Genomic DNA, 25,772 nt, shown 5'->3' on the forward strand with positions numbered 1-25,772 from the left:
ATACACAACTAGAATTTAATCCAAATGTAATGTCATTAATAAACAAGTTGAAGAGCAAGGGGCCGAGAACACTCCCTTTTGGTACGCCTGAATGAACATTGGCCCATTTAGATGTTTCCCGAAGAAAGTGCACCCGTTGTTGACGGTCGATCAGAAAATCTTTGACCCATCTCCAAAGAGGACCCCTAATGTTAAACATAGTACTAAGTTTGGTAAGCAAGTGATGGTGAGGCATACGGTCAAATGCTTTAGACATGTCTAGAAAGACAGCATCTATCCTGGGTGGACTACGCTGGTCAAGAACAGAAGCCCAAGCATGGTGAATATTTAAAAGCTGGGTCACACATGATCTTTGTGCAACAAAACCATGTTGGCTTTCGTTTAGAAGGCCATTGTCACCAAGATGCATCTTCATACCATTAGACAATACTCTCTCCATCAACTTGCTTACCAATGAGGTGAGGGCAATAGGCCTGTAATTAGCTAGAAGGGAACGATCACCTGACTTAAAAACTGGAGAAATATTAGCAAGTTTCCAACTTTTAGGAAGTTGGCCGGTGACAAGAGAGATCTGGAATATTTTATGTAGTATGTGTGATAAAGGATCTATAGTGTTACGCAAAAACCATCAGGACCAGGGGCCTTCCCCACAGAAGGGACTTGATGATGTTACGAATATCACTGACTGTAAATTGAACAGAGGAAAACTCAGGAATAGGAAGATCACAAATTGGGGGTTCATCACTGACAGTAACAGATGGAGAGAAAACAGAAACAAAGTGATCATTAAAAGCATTGGCTATGTCAAGATGTTTACTTAAAACATTTGGGCCATGATTAAATGAAGGAGGGGCTGGAGATTGTTTCCTACTGCGGACAAAAGCCCCAAAACGCTGTTTGTTATCATTGGATTTAAAGAGACTATTAACAAATTAGGCTCGAATCATAGCACCTGGGAGACATTGGTATACAAGGCGTATAAGGGAAGCTATCGAAATACACAGACACGACACTGTGCCACAAGATATCGGTTATTTCATCAGCAGTATTTGGCACACTATCTTATCCCGAACAACCCCCACATACTGACATGCCTCACTACACCCGAGGGGTTTCTAAAACAATGGGCAATCCTAACAATAGCCCTGAGCCCGCTAACCACTCAACCAATCAGAGCATTGATTGACTTACACTGGATCCTCTAAACCCCTATAAATAAGCCCGCTAACCACTCAACCAATCAGAGCATTGATTGACTTACACTGGATCCTCTAAACCCCTATAAATAAGCCCACTAACCACTCAACCAATCAGAGCATTGATTGACTTACACTGGATCCTCTAAACCCCTATAAATAAGCCCGCTAACCACTCAACCAATCAGAGCATTGATTGACTTACACTGGATCCTCTAAACCCCTATAAATAAGCCCACTAACCACTCAACCAATCAGAGCATTGATTGACTTACACTGGATCCTCTAAACCCCTATAAATAAGCCCGCTAACCACTCAACCAATCAGAGCATTGATTGACTTACACTGGATCCTCTAAACCCCTATAAATAAGCCCACTGATCACTCAACCAATCAGAGCATTGATTGACTTACACTGGATCCTCTAAACCCCTATAAATAAGCCCGCTAACCACTCAACCAATCAGAGCATTGATTGACTTACACTGGATCCTCTAAACCCCTATAAATAAGCCCACTAACCACTCAACCAATCAGAGCATTGATTGACTTACACTGGATCCTCTAAACCCCTATAAATAAGCCCACTGATCACTTACCTCTTCTGTCTCCTGACGATGACTAGAGCAAGCTAGTCCAAACGTTGAGACCAAACCCAAGAACTGACTCCGCAGTAGTACAGTTCTATACCATCCGTCCAGGTAATAGTTAATAAGCAGGAAAGTTCTTTTCAGAACTGAGAAGTCTCCCGAACACCCGAACAATCTACTCTGCAGTAGTAGCATTAAGCAAGACAGTTCTCTAAGAATAAACTCTACCTGGCAAGTAGATACACACATTGTGTTATCGCAAGCCATACATATATATATTGATACCTCACCATGCAATGCCTCAAACCCTATATATGCATACTATAATGTCGCTACAGTCGACTCCTGTTAATACGAGGTCCGCCGGAGTGGCCCATTTTTCTCGTATTATCTCGTCTTAAACGCAGCGCGCTAAATATAGATACATACGTCATCACTGTGCATGCACACAACACGTGTACTTGCATGTACACGTACATGTACATGACATAACGACCGCATGTGTGTACACAGATGCATGGCAGAGCTGCAATTGACTACTGTGTGCATATAGTAGAGTGTGCGATGTACTGCACAAACAAACACAAAATTGGGCTAACAAAACTATTTAACTAATTTAATTTAGTTTTAAATTCAATTTTAAAATCAATTAACATTTTACAAGATTGAAAAAATGTGTGAGATTTTAACTTGCGTTCATGTTTTGGGAAGTTTCCCTTGCAAAACTTTGGTCGCCGGCAGTTTATTGCCAATGCAATAAGTAGAGTCTTGGTTTTCATTGGTAAAAACCTATTTAATTAATGCTGGATGGTTCATTGCTACTGCGAGATACCAGGGAAAATCTTGCTGCTGCAATCGTATTGCAAACGCTGTGAAAAACTTCGCCCGTAGCAGTCAATAAAATAAAAGCTGAATTTTCATTGGTAACCACTAATCTTATAATAGATGGTTCATTGCTAACGTGACATACCATGGAAGATCTTGCTGTTCCGTGTTATATTCCTCATGTATGTGTGTGTACGTGCAATACACCTAGTCCCAGCTAGCAGTTAAAAAAAACCAAACAGAATCTTCATTTTCATTGGTAAATACCTGTGTCATGTTAGATGGTTCATTGCAAGTGTGGGATACCAGGTAAAATATTGCTTTACATTCAATAATATTGATCACGCAATTAGTTTTGCGTGTAAGTTGAGGATGGTTTCTTTCTTCTGAAAATGCTTATGTGCGTTTAAACTCAGTGGAACAGTATCTTTTCTAAAGATTTCTGGATTGTTTGAACCATGGAAACCTCATAATCCCTCCATTGTCCGGAGTTTGGAATTAGCAATTGCTGACTCGATCGTGACTCCCGATTTCGGATTAGCGGTAGCGTCCACTTAACAAAACATCTCTTTTGCATGTCTTGTAAAAGCCACAAATAACAACTTTACAGTCTGTACAGGTATTTCCATTGTTGGTTTTTGTATTGTTCTCGTTATAAAAGGGTTTTTAACAATGTTTTGCTCGTAATGGGTCGCCCAAAAGACCCCGTTATAACCGTGTTCTCGCTACTACCGTGCTCGTATAATCAGTATTTTAATGCATTGAAACACACATGGGGCAGTTTGGGACCGGCAAAAACCTTGTAGTAACCGGAACCTCATAATATGCGAGCTCGTAATAACGGGAGTCGACTGTATAATGTTTGAAGAGGACAAAATAACTTTTAGAAAAGTTTTTTACACCCTCGGGGGAAAATGGCACTTTCGCCTTGGGTGCCATTTCCTCCCTCGGGTGTACAAAACTACCATGGACCCTGCCCGTCTCAGCATGCATCAATTGTACAGTACATGCATTATACATGCATATTTATGTTGTTTTGATTACAGAGTTAATAATGAACACCCGGATGTGCTAAACGAACAATCACTCACCCTCTCGTTGTGACGTCATGCACCTGGGGCCAGCCCCAAGTGACCCGTTCCACAAGCAGGGCACTTGGGGCTGACCCGGGTGAGCCCCTGGAATGACGTCAAAGGGGGCAGACCGGGGCCCAGGGAAGCTAATCGAACACACCCATATACAAGCACTTATTCATAAACTAGTTTGAATGCACAAAAGGATATCTTTATATGCCACCCTGAAACTCATGTAGTTGTACATGATATGCAAATAAGTTGTAACCCATTGACTGAGTTGGAGTCTGATTGTATCCTTTACTCTCTCCTTTATTTCTGATTGGCCTGGATGTGCAATACGTGTACATGTATATACATGTACATGTATATACATGTACATGGTAAACAACTAGGCACATTAATCAAACCACACATCCCGTCTGTTAATAATTGCAAACAACATTAAGGATTTGAAGAGCTAAACTGGCTACTTATTTAATACATCTTCTTTTTCAGAATCTGCCAAACTTTGTCATCTTAGATCTGTGTGGTAACCCTGTAGCCTCAGTGGATAATTACAGGTTGTTTGTCGTTTATCATCTCAAGACACTAAAGGCATTGGATGGCATTGCAGTGGTAAACGTGTTTACATATTTGATATATATTATTGTTGGAAAATAATTGTGGTTTAAACAAAGACAAATTGACTAGAGTGGGATTTGAACCAATGACCTCCACTTTAACCTGCTGGAGCTCTACCCACTGAGCTATCTAGCGCTGTGTTGGCAATCCTCCTATCGTGTCATTATCAGTGTTTGGGTGCCAGTCAGAAGCCATACACAAACATTTGTTAACCTCCCTGTAGCCAGGGATCACACCCAAAGTTACAATGCAACATGGGGAGTGCCAGCTAGGGGATCACACCCAAAGTTACAATGCAACATGGGGAGTGCCAGCTAGGGGATCACACCCAAAGTTACAATGCAACATGGTGAGTGCCAGCTAGGGGATCACACCCAAAGTTACAATGCAACATGGGGAGTGCCAGCTAGGGGACACACCCAAAGTTACAATGCAACATGGGGAGTGCCAGCTAGGGGACACACCCAAAGTTACAATGCAACATGGGGAGTGCCAGCTAGGGGATCACACCCAAAGTTACAATGCAACATGGGGAGTGCCAGCTAGGGGATCACACCCAAAGTTACAATGCAACATGAGGAGTGCCAGCTAGGGGACACACCCAAAGTTACAATGCAACATGGGGAGTGCCAGCTAGGGGACACACCCAAAGTTACAATGCAACATGGGGAGTGCCAGCTAGGGGACACACCCAAAGTTACAATGCAACATGGGGAGTGCCAGCTAGGGGATCACACCCAAAGTTACAATGCAACATGGGGAGTGCCAGCTAGGGGATCACACCCAAAGGCATGAAGGATACAACTTTTTTATTTCAATATATCAAGTTATAAACCACAATGAAAGATGGTTGGGTAAATTTTAAATAATTTGTTGTTTAACAAAGAGAAATTGACTTTAGCAAGACTTGAACCAATGACCTTTGGTTTAACATTGCAGCACTGAACCAACTGAGCTATTTAGCTCTATAAATGCTTCTTGTCCTGTCATTTCACATGATTTGTATGCCCCCCAGTTCTATTCTATAAATCTATGTTTGCAATCCATTGCGCCCTCTACAGTTTGCCCAGGAATTTCCATTTTCGCACTGCATTGTGGGACAAGGTCAATTAAAAGAGGAGTTTTTCTCGGTCCCCAGCTCCTATAAAAAGTAGCGAATGCACATTTTCAGGATAAATGCACAAGAATCTTCACACAGCGTATCAATACTCATAATGCCCAATTCTTTTTTCCCCATTATAAAGATAGCCGCCGCGAAAGATACTTTTATTCATTTGTTCGAAAACGAGCAAGAATCTTTGCCACCAGAACATGAGTCTGGTGCATTTACCAGAAATGTACAATGTTCTTATTGTCACATCTTGCCAGAAATGTACAACCTTCTTACTTCTTAAGAATGTATATATACATGTAAACTTTCTTGCAAAAATAGTTAATGGTCTGACATTTCGAACCTAGCAGAGTCTTTCTCGAAAGATAAATATTTCTCATTTGAATATCTTTTCTTACACATTTGTTTCCTTCTTTTATTTTGTGTTATTAATGTTGTAGGAATCTTCTGAAGGGGGTACTGCTAAGGATAAATTTGGAGGTCGTTTGACTCAAGACTTTGTTGCAGAGAAGTTAGGTCATTCTAACTTTCATGAGGTACGGGAGCTGGACTTTCCCCAGAGTATCTTGAGACAAGTAGACCTAGGAACTGGAGAACACTTCATTAACTTGAGAAGGTAGTGTATAGCAGTTAAGAGTTTAGTCCACTTTTAGGATGTTATTCTTCATTATTACATTTGTTTCTTTACATATATTTTATTTCAATAAGCACAACATACACTGTGCAAGTCTTGTCTTTGTTTGGTCCCAATAAGTAAAAACTGAATCTTGAATTATGTCAGGGAATTCCCACATGGTCTGTTGTTCCCAGCTGGCATGAAAATCTTCCGGTTTAAACCGGAATTCTGCTTTGTTTTCTGTCAATTTAATTTGTAGTCTTCAAGTTCAATGTAAATTTGATAGAAAATTGGGGGGGGGGGTGAGGTTTTGTAGTAGGTAGTGTGTATGAGTGCTTTTCCCACCTATATGGCAGAGTATCCGCAGCACAACATTGCAAAAGACTGGCTTACATTATTTGTGAAAAAACACACTCTGTTCTATATTTGTCAAATGTCAAAAAGCGGACTGGCTTGCAGGGCATTTGTGTTTTCAAACACGACTTATCTTGTTATTTTTAGGAACACAAACTAAAACAATACTGCTGAGTGATGATCGTTACATAAACATGTATATTTAAATCCATCCCTCCTGAAATACATTTTAAAGGAACACGTTGCCTTGGATCGGTTGAGTTGGTCTTTGAAAAACGTTTGTAACCATTTGTTATAAAATGCATATGGTTAGAAAGATATTTTAAAAGTAGAATACAATGATCCACACAAATGTGCCTGGAAATTGCGTGGATTTCCTTTTACTTTGCGGACTCACACGGTCGGCCATTATGGCCGACCGTCATATTATACTTTTAAAATATCTCTCAAATCATGCATTTTATACAAACGATTACAAACGCTTTTCAAAGACCAACTGGACCGATCCATGGCAGTGTGTTCCTTTAAGACATGTATACTACACTTGATGAGTGAATACAAACACCAAACAAGTTGATTGGTGATCAAAGTGGATGAGGACAGTATATGTTTAACAAGATAATCATTGAATAGAGCTACAACCATCCAATCAGGAATATTCTTATGTGTAGGTACATGTAGAAAACTCCAATGTTCTGAATGTCTGTGTGCTTTTTTCTACAGTGTGAATCTAGAGCACAACAACTTGCAATCCTTCAGTGGTCTTGTTTATTTGGTGAACCTTAGGGTAAGTACTTAAACTTGCTCAGAGAGCAAATAAAACAGTAGCGAAAACTCAAGCAAATAAAAGTACTGAGTGCCAAACCTGGAATTTCTGCTGATTAGGGCATAATTATATGGCTTGGCTTATCATGAACACCGTTTAACTGTAAGTTGAACAGTAGAAAAACATTCATATTTCATTGATATCACTGAAAGAGTGGTTCACAACAACACAAATTAAGTAGAGAGATCTAGGCTAAAAAGTATCATAATTAAGGTGTATTCATGTTAGAAAAAATTGTCTCGTATTCGACAATGATGTAATTTTGCTACAGTTGATGCTATACAAATCTGTATACTAGTTACTTGGTTCTAAGCATGTTTAAAAATAAATAAAAAATGTTTTTTGTAGTCACAGTCACACAACATCATTTATTAACACTAGCGGCGGCACCTGCTAGAAATCATTGCATATAGAATTTTGAATGTAGTGTGGTGTAAGGGGGGAAGGGTTTAGTGCACGCACACTCACGAGTCACAATACCCCCTTTCATGGATGTTTTCCCTGTTCAGTTTATTACTTTCCTGTCCCATATCATTATTCTCCCATTTTCCCTTTAACGTATAATTTCCCTAGCTTCGATAATTTGTTCCCGTAATTGTTTGCAATTCCTTGACCCCCTCCCACAGGCGTACACCACTGTGTACCCCTTCCTCTCCATGTCCCACTTGCTGTAAACCTCCATCGTACCTCTGTTCCCCGTGGCCATCCTGTGCTTTGTTCTTTGCATACACTGTGTATGCGCTAAGTTACTGACACTCGCGCTACTGTGACATCACAAATGGAGCCTGACGGGTATGAAACAATGCAGACCCCTGACAACCCAAGGGTAGCCCCCCCTCCCCCAGCCCCCGCAGTTACTGCAGGCTCGCATTTGACTGTGACATCACAAAGGGCGATTGGCTGGTCCCATGCGTACCTCAAAGGTGACCCCAGGATGCATCAATGCAGCAGGGTGCCGGCACCACTTGATGTTCAAACAAGGCAGCGCCCATATTCCAAGATCATTTCAGGCCTTTTTCGAAACGACTTGATTTGGCTTTGGATTCGGCTCAGGCTTGTTTTGACAATTCCGCGTGCTTTGTGTATACGCGCCCAGGGTTTCAGACTAGAGAACGGAGCCTCAAGCCGAATCCAAAGCTAAAGCCTTGGTTTGGAAAAGGGTCATAGTATAGATGTAACATAAATCAGATTATACAGATTCTTATAAACTGCCTGATATGGAAAATCCTTGGTGTTAATTGGTTATTGCAACAAAGGGTCAGCCTTATTTTGACATTATTGACGTTTGTGTGTGATTAGGTTTTGTGCTTGAACCACAATCATGTTGAATGTATTGTACCGCGCCTGAAGGGAACTGGACCTAAGAGTAATCATAAAGGATTCAAAGAAGACCAGGCCGATCTGTACAGTCCAGGAAACTTCACTCCTATCCTGGAAAATCTGGAAGTTCTTCATTTAGGGTGAGATTGAACAACAATGAAATGTGTGTGTTTCGGAAAAATATGCGTGTGATTTTACATTTTTGAACTAGCAGAAAGTGTGATCAATGGCACTTTTTAATGAATTTTTCTATTGTATTAATATTACAACAATATAATATCAAGGTCAAATAAAAGGTATCATTATTTATGACAAGAATGCCTAATGCATAGTGTCCTGTATAGTAACCCTGCTGTATCTACAATTATGTACAATTATGTACTGTCAACTCTTGGTTGAAACTTGTGTTACCCTGTATTTCCCAAGGTACAATGTGGTTATGTGAGCTTCAATCTGAGTTACTTTAATTTAACATTCCTCCCTAATAAATAGTGAACAGTGCTAATGTTATTTGTCCAAATGATTTGATAATGCTATTAACTTCATACTAACCAGGTACAATGGAATCAGTGATCTAATCAAGTTACAGATCAGTCGCTTACCATCCCTCAAGGCATTATTCCTTCAAGGTAAGACAAGACTTGGAGATGCTAGCTAGCATCAAAGACACTGCCAACATAATGAACCATGTATGCAAATTCAAATTAAATGATGTTACATTGACTTGCTTAGTCACAAGTGTCTATTTGAACTTGAATTGCCCAGACTTAAGCGCTTTTTGTGATTAAGGACAAACCTCCAGACATTACAGATCAACATAGTCTGATATTCAGTGCTCTAGCCAGGCGGACACACGAGAAAACAATTCTGATTCACTTTGATATTTCTGATACACAGTTTTATTGTTGATAAACTATCAATACACTTTAATTAAATGTTCTGTCGTTGTGGAAGAAACAAACTTTTCTGGAATATATTTTTGTTATCTGAATATTTACAAACCAAAAGATTTGGTGAATTACTTTAATAAATTAACAATTCCAAACGTTCTCAAAAGAAAGAGAAAGGACACAATGGTTTACAATTGTAGTGTACAATGAAAATGTTGATGAAGCTGTAGAAGTACACACACTATACACTAATGAGTCCTCTTGATTGACCAAAAGATTGTTTGCATTTTACAATACGGTGTTTTTAAAATAAGAACAAATGATGTACAAAGTTGTTTCAAATCAACAACCACCAGTGTCACACCCTTATAACAAATGATTTGTCAAGCCATTGCGATCAATCTCACAGGGTAATGACGTTGTGTTATCCACAAGAGTCTATTTTCATTAGTTTAAAATCCTTCCCTTGATATAATATTGTATACCGAATATTTGTTGTCAGGTTGAGATATTCATGGTAATTTGCATTTCCACTGAACATCACAAATGGCATAGATCAGTTTGACAAAGGTTATTATCTGAGTTGTGTTCTAACGAAAAGTGTTGTAAATTTAAAGTTGAGAGTAAATATATGTAGTAAACTTAAAGCGTAATACTCTTTTCAAGGAATGTTAGATCAAATTGGGCTGCCAAGGGTTAGGGAATTTGTAATCAAATTTATGTAAAAGTAACAATATGGAATGATTATCTTCTAATCATCTTCTAATCTACATGTAAGTGATACAAGTGTAATGGGTGTTAAATTTGCTGCATTGTGGATACAGAAACACTTGTGTTTTACCCATACAACCATGTGTATAAAGCACTGTAAATTCAGTACTTCCCCAAATTCTGTAAAAAAAGCAAAAAACATTCAAGTCTACTTCACTCTACTTACCGGTAGAGTTGAATTACTAATTTGCATATTCCCTATGCCGCAAGGCAAAAATGCTAAGACTTTCACACACAATAGCGCCCTCCACCGTCCTACCCACAACGCCCCGCGACATGCCTGCCACGGAGTCCTCCTCTTTTCTCTTAGCCGCAGGTGGGTGAGGTTGTGTATAAATCTGTTCCACAGTTCACCGTTGTCTATGTTAAACTAGAGACGCCTTATCCTCGCTAAGAGTGCTTATAAGACTAGAAAGATTGTAGAGTTTTAGTTGTTGTCGTTGTAGTGAGTTGTGAAATAGACTATAGTTTGATTTCATTGATAAATAATGAGTAGCGTAAAGAAACTTGGGAGGGCTTCGGCTGTCAGTACTGGGGTTATGTCCGTTTCCCCGAGACAGTCTGAGCTCTCGGGGGACTGCGCCGGCGACACTCCGTTGCCCAGCTTGCAGTCCTCCAGCCGGCCTACGCAGCCTCTGTCAGCTGCGTCGGCCGGGGGACCCACCGATCAAAGAGGGGTTGCTTCCCGCTCCCCCTCCTCGGTCAGTGTACATGGGTCGACCCAGTCGAAGGTCAAACGCCCCGGCAAGGCCAAGAATACCGGTGCCGGGGCAGTGACCATGAGAGGCAGGGCAAAAGGTGGCTCCATTCCAGAGCGAACCGCCCACTCTCCCAGCACCGCCTCAAGGTCTCTGAAGCCGCACGGCTCAGAATACCCGGCCCGTACCGACACCATGGATTCCCCCACGACCATTGGTGACGGCCTTTTGCGAGGTTTTCCAACCCACAAGGCACCCGCCCACGCCATAGGCTGTGGGGCGCTGGCCATGGGGAGAAGGATTATGGGTGCTGAGTCGGTTACACCCGTTGTTCGGGCATCCCTGTCACTCAGGTTTCCTCAGAGAGAGCCTCGGATTCGTCCCGTGAGCGGGTACCGAACAAGAGGCAGAAGACCAGAAAAGACCGTCATCTGCAGTCGTCTGACGACTCCTCGCCTGGCGCCCATAGGAAACGTCATCGGGGTAGCGAGCCGCTATCCCGAGACGAATTCCTCACGGCTTTCCAGACCTTAGCGGCCTCAATATTCGGTCGGCGCGAGGTCCAGGAATTTTCCCAGTTTTCAGGACCGTACCCCCAGCCCGACCAGTCCGGTCATGGCTGGGTGCTCCAGGATCGAGGCGGCGTACCGTGCACGGTCAGCCGGGCACTGGCCTCCCCTCCTAGCCACCGTCCCACGGTCACCGCAAAGGAGGTTGCATGGGGTGTAGTGGATAGTGGTCACGCACGGGTGCACGTTCACAATCCGAGACGGGGATTAGCATACACCCTTCGGGGTCCTTTGTATCCGATCGGGATGCAGAGCACCATGATTTGTTAGGCACAGCCCTACCTTTGAGTGAACAATCATTGAGTGTATCCGACCCCCCCCGTGTCCGGCGACTTGTCGATGTTTGATTTCCCCCCGGGGATTTCAAATAAATATTTTTCTACCCCGGTCCTGCCGGACTCCGCGGCAGACAAGCTGATCGCAGACAGGGGGTCAACCTCCTTCAAACTTCCCTTCGCCGACAAAGTGCGGGGGAAGATGGACTCAGTGTCTCGCTTCGGCATGCGCACATCGTCCTTTTTGCTTCTCTTGTCCGAGTACCTCACGCTTGCCGGCGATGAGGACTCGGCAATCCCAGCGGACATGATGGTGGCGGCCCTTCATTGCCTGGATAATGCGCACTGTCCTAGATCAATTTACGAAAGTATCCACCCGAGCGACATCTGCCCATTGGGCAAATGTCCTAGACGCTTTGTTCCTCCCGTCCGTCGGGGCTCGCAAACGACTTGATGCGCTCCCCCTAACGGGACGAGACCTGTTTGCAGGGCAATTCCAGGAGTCTATGGAGGCCGAGGCCAGGCGCCTCAATGCCACAGATAAAATCAACTTAAAGAAGCCACAGACCTCCGTACCGGCGGCAAGAAAAGGCAAGCAAGCCTCCTTTGTGACTCCACGTAGGCGCCCACAGAGACCCGCCTGTGGTGGTTTTCGTGGGAACCAAGGACCGACGAACGCACGCACGCCGGCCCAAGGCCAGCAGCGGGCCCAGTCGGGCCGTGGTTTTCGTGCGTCCGCCCCCCGGTATCCCGGGGCGTGGCGGAAGTGACTTCCCTGTCTCCAGGCGACCTCCCGCCGACGGACTCGTGGGAGGCCGCGCTCAGATCACGTCCGACAGGTGGGTCCTCGAAACGATCGAGTGCGGCTACGCACTCTAGTTCACGAGGACCCCCCCCACCTGTCGGACATGCTGATGCGGCCAAAGCCCACCCCGTCCGACCCTCTCAAGCGCCGTGCCCTCGAAGGGGAGATCAGTTCCCTTCTCCTCAAACGGGCGATACGCGTTGTCCCCGACTAGGGGACACAGACGGGGTTCATGTCCACTTTCTTCTTAGTTCCCAAGAAGGAGGCGGACATTTGGCGTCGATCCTGAATTTAAAGCCCCTAAACCGATGAATCTGCCCAAAGCGCTTCCGTATGGAAACACTGCAGGCAATCCTCGAATCAATCGATATACCTGTGTGGGGGGCGAGCTTGGACCTTCGGGACCCTTACCATCAGGGCCGAACACCGCAAATTTGTGCGCTTCCTCTACAACGGAACGCTATACGAATTTGTGGTGCTCCCCTTTGGGCTGTCAACCTCCCTTCGGGTTTTCACCCGCGTGGTACGGGCGATCGGGGCAGCACTACGGAGGCGAGGACTGATGATTTTCCAATACCTCGATGATTGGCTAATTGTGGGCCTATCACGGGAGGCAACGGATGCGGCGCTGACACTTACTTGGCGCCCCACATACAGCCTGGGGTTCCTCGTAAACACCAAGAAATCGCACCCGATCCCCTCTCAGGTCCCCACCTTTCTCGGTGCGGCTCTCGACCTTCAGAGGGGGCTAGCCCGCCCTTCGGCAGTAGGGGTACAGAACCTACGTCGGTGCGTAGCCCTTTTCCTTGGGGCTATGGTAGCGCCGGTGGTAGCCTGGCTGAAATTACTAGGTCTCATGGCCAGCATGGTAGACCTAGTAGATTTCTGCAGGCTGAGGATGAGGCCTATCTAGCTCCATCTCCTTTCCTACTTCTGGCCCAGCCGTCATTCGGTCAACCTCCCGGTGCCTACCACGCCTTGGCTGACCCCCCACCTTCAATGGTAGGTGGAGGACGCTAACCTCACACATGGTCGAGTGTTCCGCCCGCCCCGACCGTCAGCGACCGTCGTCACCGACGCGTCTCTGTACGGTTGGGGGCGACCGATAGTGGGGGTGTGGGGCCCGGAACACCACATGATCCATATCAACGTCCTGGAAATGCTGGCGGTCCGAAATGCCCTCCAGTACTTCCGGGCACAGTTAGTGGGGCAGGCTGTCCTGGTGCGCTCCGACAATGCTACAGTGGTAGCGTATATCAATCACCAGGGGGGCACCTGGTCGGCCCAGCTGTGTGCACTAGCCTGGGACCTAATCCACTGGGAAGGAGAATGTCACGGCCGACGCTCTTTCCCGGGGCTGGATCGTCCCGACAGAGTGGTCCCTCCGACCCTGTGTGGTCCAATGAACAATCAACTGCCGATCTACTGCGCCAGGGGTCCCAACCCCGGGGCATGGCGGATCGACGCTCTGACTATGCGATGGGAGGGGCTGTTGGCATACGCCTACCCGCCCATCTCCCTCATTCCACGGGTGCTGACAAAGATCGAGCAGGATCATTGCAAAGTTCTCCTGATTGCCCCTTTTTGGCCCCGACAGCCCTGGTTCCCTCGGCTGGTCAGGCTCCTGGTGCACAGGCCGGTAGTTCTCCCACAATGACCGGACCTCATATACCAGCCCGGGTCCGGAGTGGTTCATCCGACTCTGGGGGCCTGCACCTGACGTGCTGGGTGCTGTCACGAGATCCCTCAGAGCAGCGGGCCTTTCGAGACGGGCTGCGGAAGTTGCCGCCCAGTCCCTGTGGGCCTCAACCCGAAGAGTTTATGACTGCCGACTACGCCATTTCTTTAAATGGTGTAGGCGGCGAGCTATTCATCCCGCAGATACTTCTGTAGAGGAAGTCGGGGATTTCCTTCTATATCTTTTTGATAGCGTACTGGCGACCGCCACGGATAACCGGGTGATCGGGCAGCTGACTAAGGGGATGTTTGTCACCCGTCCCCCTGTGTGCAAACTGGTCCCATCCTGGGACCTCTTTAGCGTACTGTCAGCACTAACCAAACCCCCTTTCGAACCACTGAATGGAGCCACATTGCTACACTTAACGGTCAAAGTGGCCTTTTTGGTGGCGGTCGCTACGTCTCGCCGACGTAGTGAACTTCACTCCCTCACAGTGGCAGCAGGGCACATCTAGTGGGAACCCGGAGGAGTCCGCCTGATTCCTACGGCGGGGTTTCTGGCCAAGAACCAATCCGGTTCTTTCGAACCCCCAGACATTTTTGTCCCGACCTTAAAGCCTTTTCGGCGGTTGCGGCCGACAAACTTTGGTGCCCGGTACGGGCGTTAAAGTGGTACATCGATCGCACAAAGTCAATCCGAACCGGCCACAAACAGCTGTTCGTGTCCACGGTTCCACCATTCCGACCAGCATCCCGCGATACAATCGCGCGTTGGATAGTTACAGCCATCCGCTCGGTGTCAGGCGGATGGCCAGCGACCGATGGTCCGGTTCATGCCCACAAGGTATGGGCAGTGTCGGCCTCATGGGCTTTCTTTAAAGGGGTCTCCATGAGTGACATAATAAGGGCGGCCTCCTGGAAGAGCCCGTCCATGTTCTCCGACTGCTACCTGAAGGTGGATGGGAGAGCGGGTAGAGCGGTGTTACAGGCGGTCAGCCAAGCTGCGAAGCCAGAACAAGCTCCACCTCGTCAGTCACGTGTTTAGGTGAGTTTTTCCACGGTATTACAGTGCTAACAATACTTATAATGTTTTGTTCACCCGTGGGACGACACCCCCTGTACGTTTTGGGCATGGACCACTATCGGGCCTAGCGGCCGTGAAGCGTTCTCTGAATTTTTTGAGCGCGCCGGGGTCCTACGCCCCCCCTTAAGACATGCAGTAGCACCGTGTATACCCACCGCCTTTCCTCGGTGCGAGTCTATGCAAATTAGTAATTCGACTCTACCGGTAAGTAGAGTGAAGTAGACTCCCCCCCCCCCCCCCACGGTAGTGTGGATGGGGTCTACGAACGAATACTTACCGGTAGAGTATCCCTCCCTCCATCCCCACATACTCGGTCCTTGGGTGCTTACATTTAGTGAGGCTCATCGAAAAGAGGACGACTCCGTGGCAGGCATGTCGCGGGGCCGTTGTGGGTAGGACGGTGGAGGGCGCTATTGTGTGTGAAAGTCTTAGCATTATTGCCTCGCGGCATAGGGAATATGCAAATTAGTAATTCGACTCTACCGGTAAGTATTCGTTCGTAGACCCCATCCACACTTCTGTGGGGGGGGGGGGGGGAATTACTCCACAAGAAAAATAGTCCTAATAATTGTACTTGCACATTTAAGCATCACTGGTTGCTAAACATCACAGGTTGCAAAACACCATTTAGAGTTACGCAGTAGTTACTTGTACTATCATCCTTGTTAGAAAAAAATGTGGCATTCCATTTCCAAATTTTGATGGGGTCCAAATTAGTGTGCCTACATGTAGTTCTTGAGGCTGCTCTGTACTCAAAATTTCTTGATGTTTCACCAGGCAATGAAATCAGCAAGGTAGAAGGTCTGGAGAGCCTACAAGATCTAAGGGAGCTTGTTTTGGACCGAAACAAAATTAAAGGACTTTCTGAATATTCCTTCATGAATCAATGGAACCTCGTTGAGCTTCATATGGAAGAAAACAGACTACGTGAACTGTCTCACTTTCAGTATCTGGAGAACCTTCAAAGACTCTACCTTGGAAGTAATAGATTACAGGTATTGTTCAATAAGCTATTCAAATTATTAGCTGTTTCGTAGCGAGCGCAGCGAAACAGCTCTTGTTTTTGTTAGTTTTTTTTTTATTATTATTTTTTTTATTTGTCATCTTCAGAACTAATTTCATATAAGTGCTGATTTGCAATGTTCCCAAAGAGCAATTGCAATGAAATTTTCAGGGATGAAAGGTATTGGTGCAATGATCATTGCAAAACAAGGATGTCATTATGACATCATCAGAAGTCACGTGACGTCATCTTAAAGGTGTTGTATTTTAAGTGTTTGAAAATTTATAACAATTCAGCCACAAGAGACCGCGGGATTGGGGAGGGATAAATAAGGTCTTCATTTTGTTTCGTGTGCGTGACCTCAAATGACCTCTACTTCCGGTCAAAACGGGCCAAAAACGGAAGTGCCCTGTAACTCAAAAGTGGCAAAAGTTATGAAGTTGCTTTCCAAGCACGTAAGTGTCTAGCAAGGGTGGGCAGTTCAAAAAAAATATCGATGACGTTAAAAATTGTAACAGCGTCCTCTAGCGGCAGGTTGAAAACTCGTCAAAATGGATTTTTTGAAGATGTGTGTGGTGAAGTTTCTTGTAATCACTTCAAATTTTACACACACGTTAACTGTCAGGCAGCCATCATATGTGTGAAGTTTCAGATCAATGACGTCATCGGGGGTCACGTGACGCGGCCTTAAAGGTGCACTTTTTGAACTAATATAACTCCCAAAGTAATTATGCGATCATGTTGAAACTTGGTAGGTTGTTGGATATTGACAAGTTCTTGTGAATTGTGAAATGACAGCATGATGACGTCACCGCATGGTTTTTTAAGATTATTTTAATTGTTTGCACCTTGAAGCCATAAAATGCTATCTGAACATGGTATAATTAGCTGTTTCGTAGCGAATCGCAGCGAAACAGCTCTTGTTTTTGTAAAAATTTTTATTATTATTATTTTTTTTTTTATTTGTCATCTTCAGAAAAATTTCATATTATGCTGATTTGCAATGTTCCCAAAGAGCAATTGCAATGAAATTTTCAGGGATGAAAGGTATTGGTGCAATAATCATTGCTAAAGAAGGATGTCATTATGACACAATCAGAAGTCACGTGACGTCATCTTAAAGGTGTTGTATTTTAAGTGTTTGAAAATTTATAACAAATCAGCCAGAAGAGACCGTAGGTTTCTGTTTGCCGTATTGGGGAGGGATAAATAAGGTCTTCATTTTGTTTTGTGTGCGTGACCTAACATGACCTCTACTTCCGGTCGAAACTGGAAGTGGCCCTCTAATTCAAAATTGGCAAAAGATATGAAGTTGCTTTTAACGATGTTAGTGCGTGGCAAGGGTGAGCAGTTAAAAAAAAATACCAATGACGTCACAAAATGCAACAGGGCCCTCTAGCGGCAGTTTGAAAACTCGTCAAAATGGACTTTTTGAAGATGTGTGTGGTGAAGTTTCTTGTAATCACTTCAAATTTTACACACACGATAACTGTCAGGCAGCCATCATATGTGTGATGTTTCAGATCAATGACGTTTTGGGGGGTCACGTGACGCGGCCCTAAACGTGCACTTTTTGAACTAATATAACTCCCGAAGTAATTATGCGATTATGTTGAAACTTGGTAGGTTGTTAGATATTGGCAAGCTCTCGTGAAATGTGAAATGACGTCATGATGACGTCATCACACGATATTTTATGATTTTTTCTATTTTTGCACCTATAACACATAAATTGCTATCCGAACATGGTATAATCCAAATTATTTTTTTAAATAGCCTGGATTAGTCATAACTGCTGTAAAAAAAGAATGAATTTCAAATTCAGTTGACAAAATTTAAATTGTTTTTAACGAAACAGCTGTGCATTTGTGCACAAATGCAATTGTGGCTAGTTGTTTGTACAGTCGACTCCGTTAATACGAGGTTCGCCGGACTGGCCCGTTTTCCTTGTATTTCCTTCATCTTCATGTTATCTGAACAGTTAACAAACAAACCACTGTCAGCACCTTGGTCAAAACATAAGATATATTTGCTGAGACTGGACTATTCTCTACACTCATGGCTAGACACACATAGCTCTGTGTTGCCTTCACTGAATGGACAGTCCTTTGTTCTGACACTTGAGGAAAATCCTGTACAACTGTACTTCGTTTCAATATTAAATAACACTACGTGGATGTGTGTAGTCTCTACATGTATGTGAACCTCTTTTGTGTTATAGGTCATTGTATAAATATGTCTGAAAATATATGCTAACAGTACAGAGAGGTGCATACTTATAACTGGTACACATAGTAGAGATCTGTGCATGCAGATCGATTGAAACAGTATTCACTGAATTTTTCGGATTTTAGGATAGAAATGGGGAATGGGGGCAGTTTGAGGTTGAAATTTTTGTTCTTGATTTTTGGGTAACAAGTTTGATTTCTGACTAAAATATCAAATTTTATTTAACACCCAAGCAGATCTTTGCCATTTGATTGGAGGATTGTCTGTCACGTGATAGCAAATATAAGTACTATTGACGCTATGTCACTCACTGTGAATTTTTTTGTTCCATTCACTGTGCATTTTTTTGTTCCATCCGATAAATACTACTGCATGGTGCGTAAAACATCACTGCAATCGCGTCTTTGGTAGTGCAGCAGTGTTACTGCAGGGCACATACTACATTCGGTGTCTGCAGGTGTCAAAATAGCTGTAAAGAATGCACATTGTCACTGTTGAATCCAACAGGCCAACCCAAAAGAAACGAGTGTAATTTTACAATTAAAAATTGTAGGCCTACGCTTTGTTTGTTTTGAAAGTTGTATCCTCCAATCAAAATGACAAAGATCTACTTAGATGTTAGGCTTTAAAACAAATAATGAATGTTTTTCATTCATGCAATGGTGCGAGTAATTTCATTTGTTGAATGATGGGATGTTCCATGCAACGGCTCCGCCTCATTGAATAGAACATTTCATCCTTCAACTCATGAAAATATTCGCACCATTGCACTCATGGACATTCATTATTTGTATAATTAACCATTGATTTAAGTCAGTGTATTAATATCTTACAGGATGTATGCGAGTTGGAGAAGCTTGAGGCATTACCTAATCTGATAGAACTTTCTGTCATCAGTAATCCAGTAAGTATAAATCCATACATCTCTTGTTTGCATACTTTGTTGAGTTGTGCATACTTTGTTGAGTTGTAACTCAGTTAGCTGACCATGGTTTTTGATGTGACTGTTAAAGTTAATGAAATAGTCACAGACCACATAATTGATATGACTTAATAGAGCACCCCCTCCATTTTCACAGCTTGGTCGAATGATGTGCTAAATGGAAATTAGTGTATGGGAATTAATTTATCATCAGAAAGTGCACTGTAAATTTGTGCAAATTTGAGCAACTTGAAGTATTTTATTTATTTGTAATGGTTCAACAAAGCGCCCCTTTTGTTTATAAAGGTGACGCCTGATAGTAAACAAGAAGAAACATTGTATAACATTTCTGAAACATGTTGGGCAAAAGTTTATTACTTGCTGCACAACACACACACACACATGTTAAAGGAACACGTTGCCTTGGATCGATCGAGTTGGTCTTTGAAAAGCGTTCTGTAACCGTTTGTTATGAAATGCACATGGGTAAAAAGATGTTGTAAAAGTAGAATACAATGATCCACACAAACATGCCTCAAAATTGCACGGTTTTCCTTTTACCTCGTCGACTAACACGGTCGGCCATTTATGGGAGTCAAAATTTTGACTCCCATAAATGGCCGACCATGTTGGTTCACACAGTAAAAGGAAAACCACGCAATTTCGAGGCAAACTTGTGTGGATCATTGTTTTCTACTTTTAAAACATTTTTCTAACCATATGCATTTTATAAAAAATGGTAACAAACGCTTTTTATAGACGAACTCGTCCGATCCAAGGCAACGTGTTCCTTTAAATACACTCAGAGCCCTGCCGCCACACAAACAACGTATACATTGGTGTTGCACTCGCCGTGTCATTTTGTTACATGGATAACGCATGGAGTATTTTTTTTACAATATTGATTAATACAACCCTGTGTTTGTACTGGATTTGGATCAAGACGGAGTGAAGTGAGTTAAGGTGAGTTTGATAATCTAACAAAGTGACACAGTCGGACACACGCACCACCAGTCAAGCTATGGCACACACTGAGCTTCCCCATTAAGATGGAAGTTTTAAACTTATAACCTTCTTACCGTTACCGAACACCTTCAAAAGTCCCTGCTTTTGGCTCATTGTTAATTGGTCTTGGGTTGAGTGCAATGCTGTTGATCACCAAACTCTCAAGGTAAATATCTCTTGAGAGGTTGATGGCATAAAACATTGTGAGAAACGGCTCCCTCTGAAGTGCCATAGTTTTGAGAAAGAAGTAATTTTCCATGAACTTGATTTCGAGACCTCAGATTTAGAACTTGAGGTCTTGAAATCAACCATGTAAACGCACACAACTTCGTGTGGCAAGGGTGTTTTTTCTTTCATTATTATCTTGCAACTTCAATGACCGATTGAGCTCAAATTTTCACAGGTTTGTTATATTATGCATATGTTGAGATACACCAACTGTGAAGGCTAGTCTTTGACAATTACCAATAGTGTCCACTAGGCCTGGGCGTATTATTCGAATATCCGGTGAATGGCGAATAGGTTTTCCTATCCGTAACGGCGAATGCCTTTTTTTTCTTAACCGGATATCCGCATAGGGCGCGAATAGCTATTTATAAACCAGATAGTTCTGTAATTACAACCAAGTAACCGGATATTCTTTAATATCCGAATATCTGCGGGCGACAACTGACATGAATGTTTTGTCTGAATCCTAATGAAACTTCTATTAAGACAGAATAAAACAGCATAAATTAAGTATTTAACTATGCTCACCTCCGTAAAGAATTAAAACAATGACATTTCTGACGTAATTTGTTCAAAGATTACAAAAGTTTTCCTTCATGTAGAGTCATCCATGATCAAAAGAAAAAGCAAATCGCCATCTTTAAATTAGATCCGGTAATTTTTATGAATGAACCGAGTGACACTGTCTAAAACTAATATCAATCCACCCAGAAGATCTCATTCACAAACGAACAGCGCCCTCTAGCGAAAAAAATAAAATATTTTTTTAAATATTTTTTTTTCTTTTTTTAATAGCGCCCTCTAGCGGTGAAAAAAACTATTCGAATATCCGGTTAATTTCGAATAGTTGGCCGTATAAAAAATAAGGCCATAGACCTTTTCGTAAATACCGGGGCGCGCGCGTAACGCTTGGAATTAGGTGCATTGTGGTCTAGCTGGTAGCAAAATTTGATCCATATCTATCCCACAATGCACCTCATTCAACAGTCTGCGCTTGCGCATTGGTATTTGCGATAAGGTCTATGCTTAAGCAGGGGCTAATAGAGGCTTATGCAGAAAATAGAGGCTTAAAGGCTCCTTTTTGCTTGCTTTCCGCTGTAAGCCAAAATGCTTATTGAGGCTATATGAAAGTACAAACTTACTAGGTTTACCTGTAAAGCACAAAATCTGCTGCCATAAGCAGTGCAATAATTGGGTAGTAATTATATTTGTTTTTGACCTGAGAACTTAGTGATACAGTGGCGTGTGTACATAAGTGGTTGTGTCATGTGTTAGCATGCGAGCAATCCTGCTGGTTGATGGCATTTTGTGTCATGTGTTAGCATGCGAGCAATCCTGCTGGTTGATGGCATTTTGTGTCATGTGTTAGCATGCGAGCAATCCTGCTGGTTGATGGCATTTTGGGTCATGTGTTAGCATGCGAGCAATCCTGCTGGTTGATGGCATTTTGTGTCATGTGTTAGCATGCGAGCAATCCTGCTGGTTGATGGCATTTTGGGTCATGTGTTAGCATGCGAGCAATCCTGCTGGTTGATGGCATTTTGTGTCATGTGTTAGCATGCGAGCAATCCTGCTGGTTGATGGCATTTTGTGTCATGTGTTAGCATGCGAGCAATCCTGCTGGTTGATGGCATTTTGGGTCATGTGTTAGCATGCGAGCAATCCTGCTGGTTGATGGCATTTTGTGTCATGTGTTAGCATGCGAGCAATCCTGCTGGTTGATGGCATTTTGTGTCATGTGTTAGCATGCGAGCAATCCTGCTGGTTGATGGCATTTTGGGTCATGTGTTAGCATGCGAGCAATCCTGCTGGTTGATGGCATTTTGTGTCATGTGTTAGCATGCGAGCAATCCTGCTGGTTGATGGCATTTTGTGTCATGTGTTAGCATGCGAGCAATCCTGCTGGTTGATGGCATTTTGGGTCATGTGTTAGCATGCGAGCAATCCTGCTGGTTGATGGCATTTTGTGTCATGTGTTAGCATGCGAGCAATCCTGCTGGTTGATGGCATTTTGTGTCATGTGTTAGCATGCGAGCAATCCTGCTGGTTGATGGCATTTTGTGTCATGTGTTAGCATGCGAGCAATCCTGCTGGTTGATGGCATTTTGTGTCATGTGTTAGCATGCGAGCAATCCTGCTGGTTGATGGCATTTTGTGTCATGTGTTAGCATGCGAGCAATCCTGCTGGTTGATGGCATTTTGTGTCATGTGTTAGCATGCGAGCAATCCTGCTGGTTGATGGCATTTTGTGTCATGTGTTAGCATGCGAGCAATCCTGCTGGTTGATGGCATTTTGTGTCATGTGCATATCATTGCCATGCATAAACAGCTGCTGCTTTTTTTCTATTATGGACAGAAAAAATGTGTCACTTTTGAACATTCTTTTCTGTTATTACAGTTGAGTCCCTTTAAACATTTTAAAGTCATTTGTTAAAGTTTCTGCTTCATAGAGTGTCTACTGAATGAGAATACAATGAGAATCACGTACATTGAATCCATTCCCATTTGGTTATTAGGTGACCATGGGTACCAACCACATCACTGGCCATGTAGCATTCACAAATGGACACCGCAGAAATTTGAATCTCCAAAAGCCGACTTATGGCCATCTTTCAAACTTTAGGTGTTCTTGTATTGATTGCTAATCAAGGGGCACATCAAACAAAATAGCTTTGCAGGCTACTTACTGACATTTTCATAACAAAGCTTTCATGATCAAAGTATGAGCCACTTTAATAATGATATTTGACTGATGTGTTTTGTCTGAATGGTTAGGTATCCAGAAGGTTAATGCATCGTCCAATGCTGGTATTTAGACAGCCCAATCTATTATGTATTGATGGAATTCCAGTCAGCCCAGAGGAGCGTACAAAAGCAGAGATGTACTTTCTGGAACAGCAGGTGTGTAGAATTTTTGTTAAAAATTCAACAATATTTACCAAAAAGCTATATTTTGTATTTTTAGTAACCTCTGTTCAAGCTTGTAGGCATTGAACTAATTTTGGAACTGAACTGGACAATTTATGCTGAAAGTGCATTCACTTGATAATAACTTTGTGTCATTATTGTACAATATTTTTGGACTTTAAATAAAGCAACAAACATAGAATAGTCAGGTTATCAGGTGCAGATCCAGGATTTTCAGGGCATTTCAAATTTGATAACTTTCAGTAATCTCAAAGTCTAAATGCAGGTGACCTGTTTAAAACCAGTAATCTATGGATGAGGCAATGAAAATAATCAATCATCAGTCCCATCTAAGAGGGGGCATTTCACCTTGAAGTGTAGTTTTACAAGATCTATTTTTTCTTGAGCTAAAAATATTTAATCATCAATTTTTCTGATATACTATAATAACGGTAACCATACAAGTTAGTCTGAGTTCAATATTTTGAAACAACAAATCTCCCAAATCTCCTCTCTAAAGACTCTTACAAACAGGATAACTTCAAGCTCAAACTTTGCATGTATCCAAGTTGGGATTTGTTACATCCAAATTTTGTTTTACTTCTATGCTTAGGATAAACATATTTCTAAGAGAGTATTCTATTACGTTTGGTTACAATATTTAGGACCTGGATTCGATCATTAACCATTTAATTATACTAGGCATGCTAGGCAAACAAGATATTAATAAATGAAGAAAAACCTCTTGCGTTTAGCGCCTTCACTAATTCAAAGAACTTTAAGGAATTTATGGGCACATTAGCAAAAGTCAGACATGTAACTTGTGAAATTCAAGACTCGGTGCCTTGGTGCAAAAAAAAAATCCATGTTTATGATATTGAGGGTTTAATGTCAAGGCCGATCCGAGGTATGGGAAAGGGGCAGATACTCATAACAGGTGACCCACATGAAGCGTGGCAACTCGGCCCATTAACGAATACACCCATGTATTCCCCTAAATCTGTCCCTGGTTATTGTAGATTTCTTTAAAGCTGAAACCAATTGTGCACCTTACAAACCAAATAAATATTATTCTTATTACCTGCAGCCAGCATCAACTGTGACTACTACTCAGGAAACTACTCTACCTGGTATCTCGCCATACAAGAACCAAGCTGCACCTGTTAAGATAACTAATGTCCAATTACAAGGAGCACCAACAGAGAGACATAACTGGGGTCAAACTGTTCAGTATACTACTGTTGAGGATGCTATGGGATACCAACAAGATAACATCAGAGGTACATGTACATGTAGGATGTTTAGGATATATGGCATGATTTCAGTGCTCCCTCAGACTCTCCTTTGAATGGGACCATTCAATACACTTATTTCTCAATATTGCGAGCTGCACAGCAGAGTGAACTTACATGTATGTTATGACATTTTGCATCCGACTGTTCACTCATCGAAAGAGACCCATTTTGGGGTGATTTCATTTAAAGTGGTGTTATTTTAAACAAAGAGATCACCCCCTTACACTTGTAGTGTCATACAGTGATTGGTCCACGAAGTCAAGGGGGGGGATTCATATTGAAACAAAGTTTTAGCATTTCTCGGATATGCCCTCTGGAGGACACTTCCTTGTTCTCTATTGGGAATTGCACACAAGGCACAAATCCAGCAGTTGGAATTCTGGGATGGAATACCAGTTGACAACAGCAGCTGTATTCTCTTATAGTTCATTTGAGTGTGGAGGGCAATAACTTTGATGAAAGGGGGTATAGCGGGGGACCAATCCACCAAAACATTGGGAAAGTGTTTCTCCTTGACCTTAGTGAGGATACGGTCGGGCTAAAGCAAAAATTTGGCTGGGATAAGTGGAGTGTGTAGACTTCGCCTGTGAGTAGGAGGATTGTTCAGAGTGTTTGATGCAGGAGGATGGGGTCGAATAGGGGTCACATCAGAACTCACACTGGTGGAGTGGGGAGTATTGTTGGGGAAATTTGTTTTTAGCGACTTTCACAGTCCTTTGCATTGTTCTCATCCATGGGGGGGGGGGAACATTCATCATGAAGAATCCCTTCAGATGGTCATGATAGGGGATTATAGATTTGCCCTTTGTGTTTGAACCAAATGTCAAAGAGCAAATCACTAAGGTTTCTTTGGAATGTTGCAGGTGTTTTTGTAAAAT

General features: G+C 43.0%; 2 protein-coding genes across 3 annotated transcripts in view; both read left to right on the plus strand.

Moving 5' to 3' along the window:
• LOC139944494 (cytoplasmic dynein 2 light intermediate chain 1-like) overlaps positions 1 to 25,772 on the plus strand; it is a 416,808-nt gene that overhangs the window by 167,137 nt on the left and 223,899 nt on the right. The window lies entirely within an intron of this gene.
• The window catches only part of LOC139944427 (leucine-rich repeat-containing protein 9-like), an 86,759-nt gene that overhangs the window by 55,248 nt on the left and 5,739 nt on the right, over positions 1 to 25,772 (plus strand). For both annotated transcript variants that reach the window (XM_071941448.1, XM_071941456.1), the window contains 9 exons: positions 4,184 to 4,303; positions 5,861 to 6,036; positions 7,114 to 7,177; positions 8,516 to 8,676; positions 9,092 to 9,165; positions 16,083 to 16,300; positions 19,373 to 19,441; positions 23,468 to 23,593; positions 24,687 to 24,879. In XM_071941448.1, the coding sequence (XP_071797549.1) occupies positions 4,184 to 4,303; positions 5,861 to 6,036; positions 7,114 to 7,177; positions 8,516 to 8,676; positions 9,092 to 9,165; positions 16,083 to 16,300; positions 19,373 to 19,441; positions 23,468 to 23,593; positions 24,687 to 24,879 (1,201 nt within the window). The remainder of the gene's footprint in view (positions 1 to 4,183; positions 4,304 to 5,860; positions 6,037 to 7,113; positions 7,178 to 8,515; positions 8,677 to 9,091; positions 9,166 to 16,082; positions 16,301 to 19,372; positions 19,442 to 23,467; positions 23,594 to 24,686; positions 24,880 to 25,772) is intronic.

The sequence above is a fragment of the Asterias amurensis genome, chromosome 1 (assembly GCF_032118995.1).
Source record: "Asterias amurensis chromosome 1, ASM3211899v1".
Taxonomy (NCBI): domain Eukaryota; kingdom Metazoa; phylum Echinodermata; class Asteroidea; order Forcipulatida; family Asteriidae; genus Asterias; species Asterias amurensis.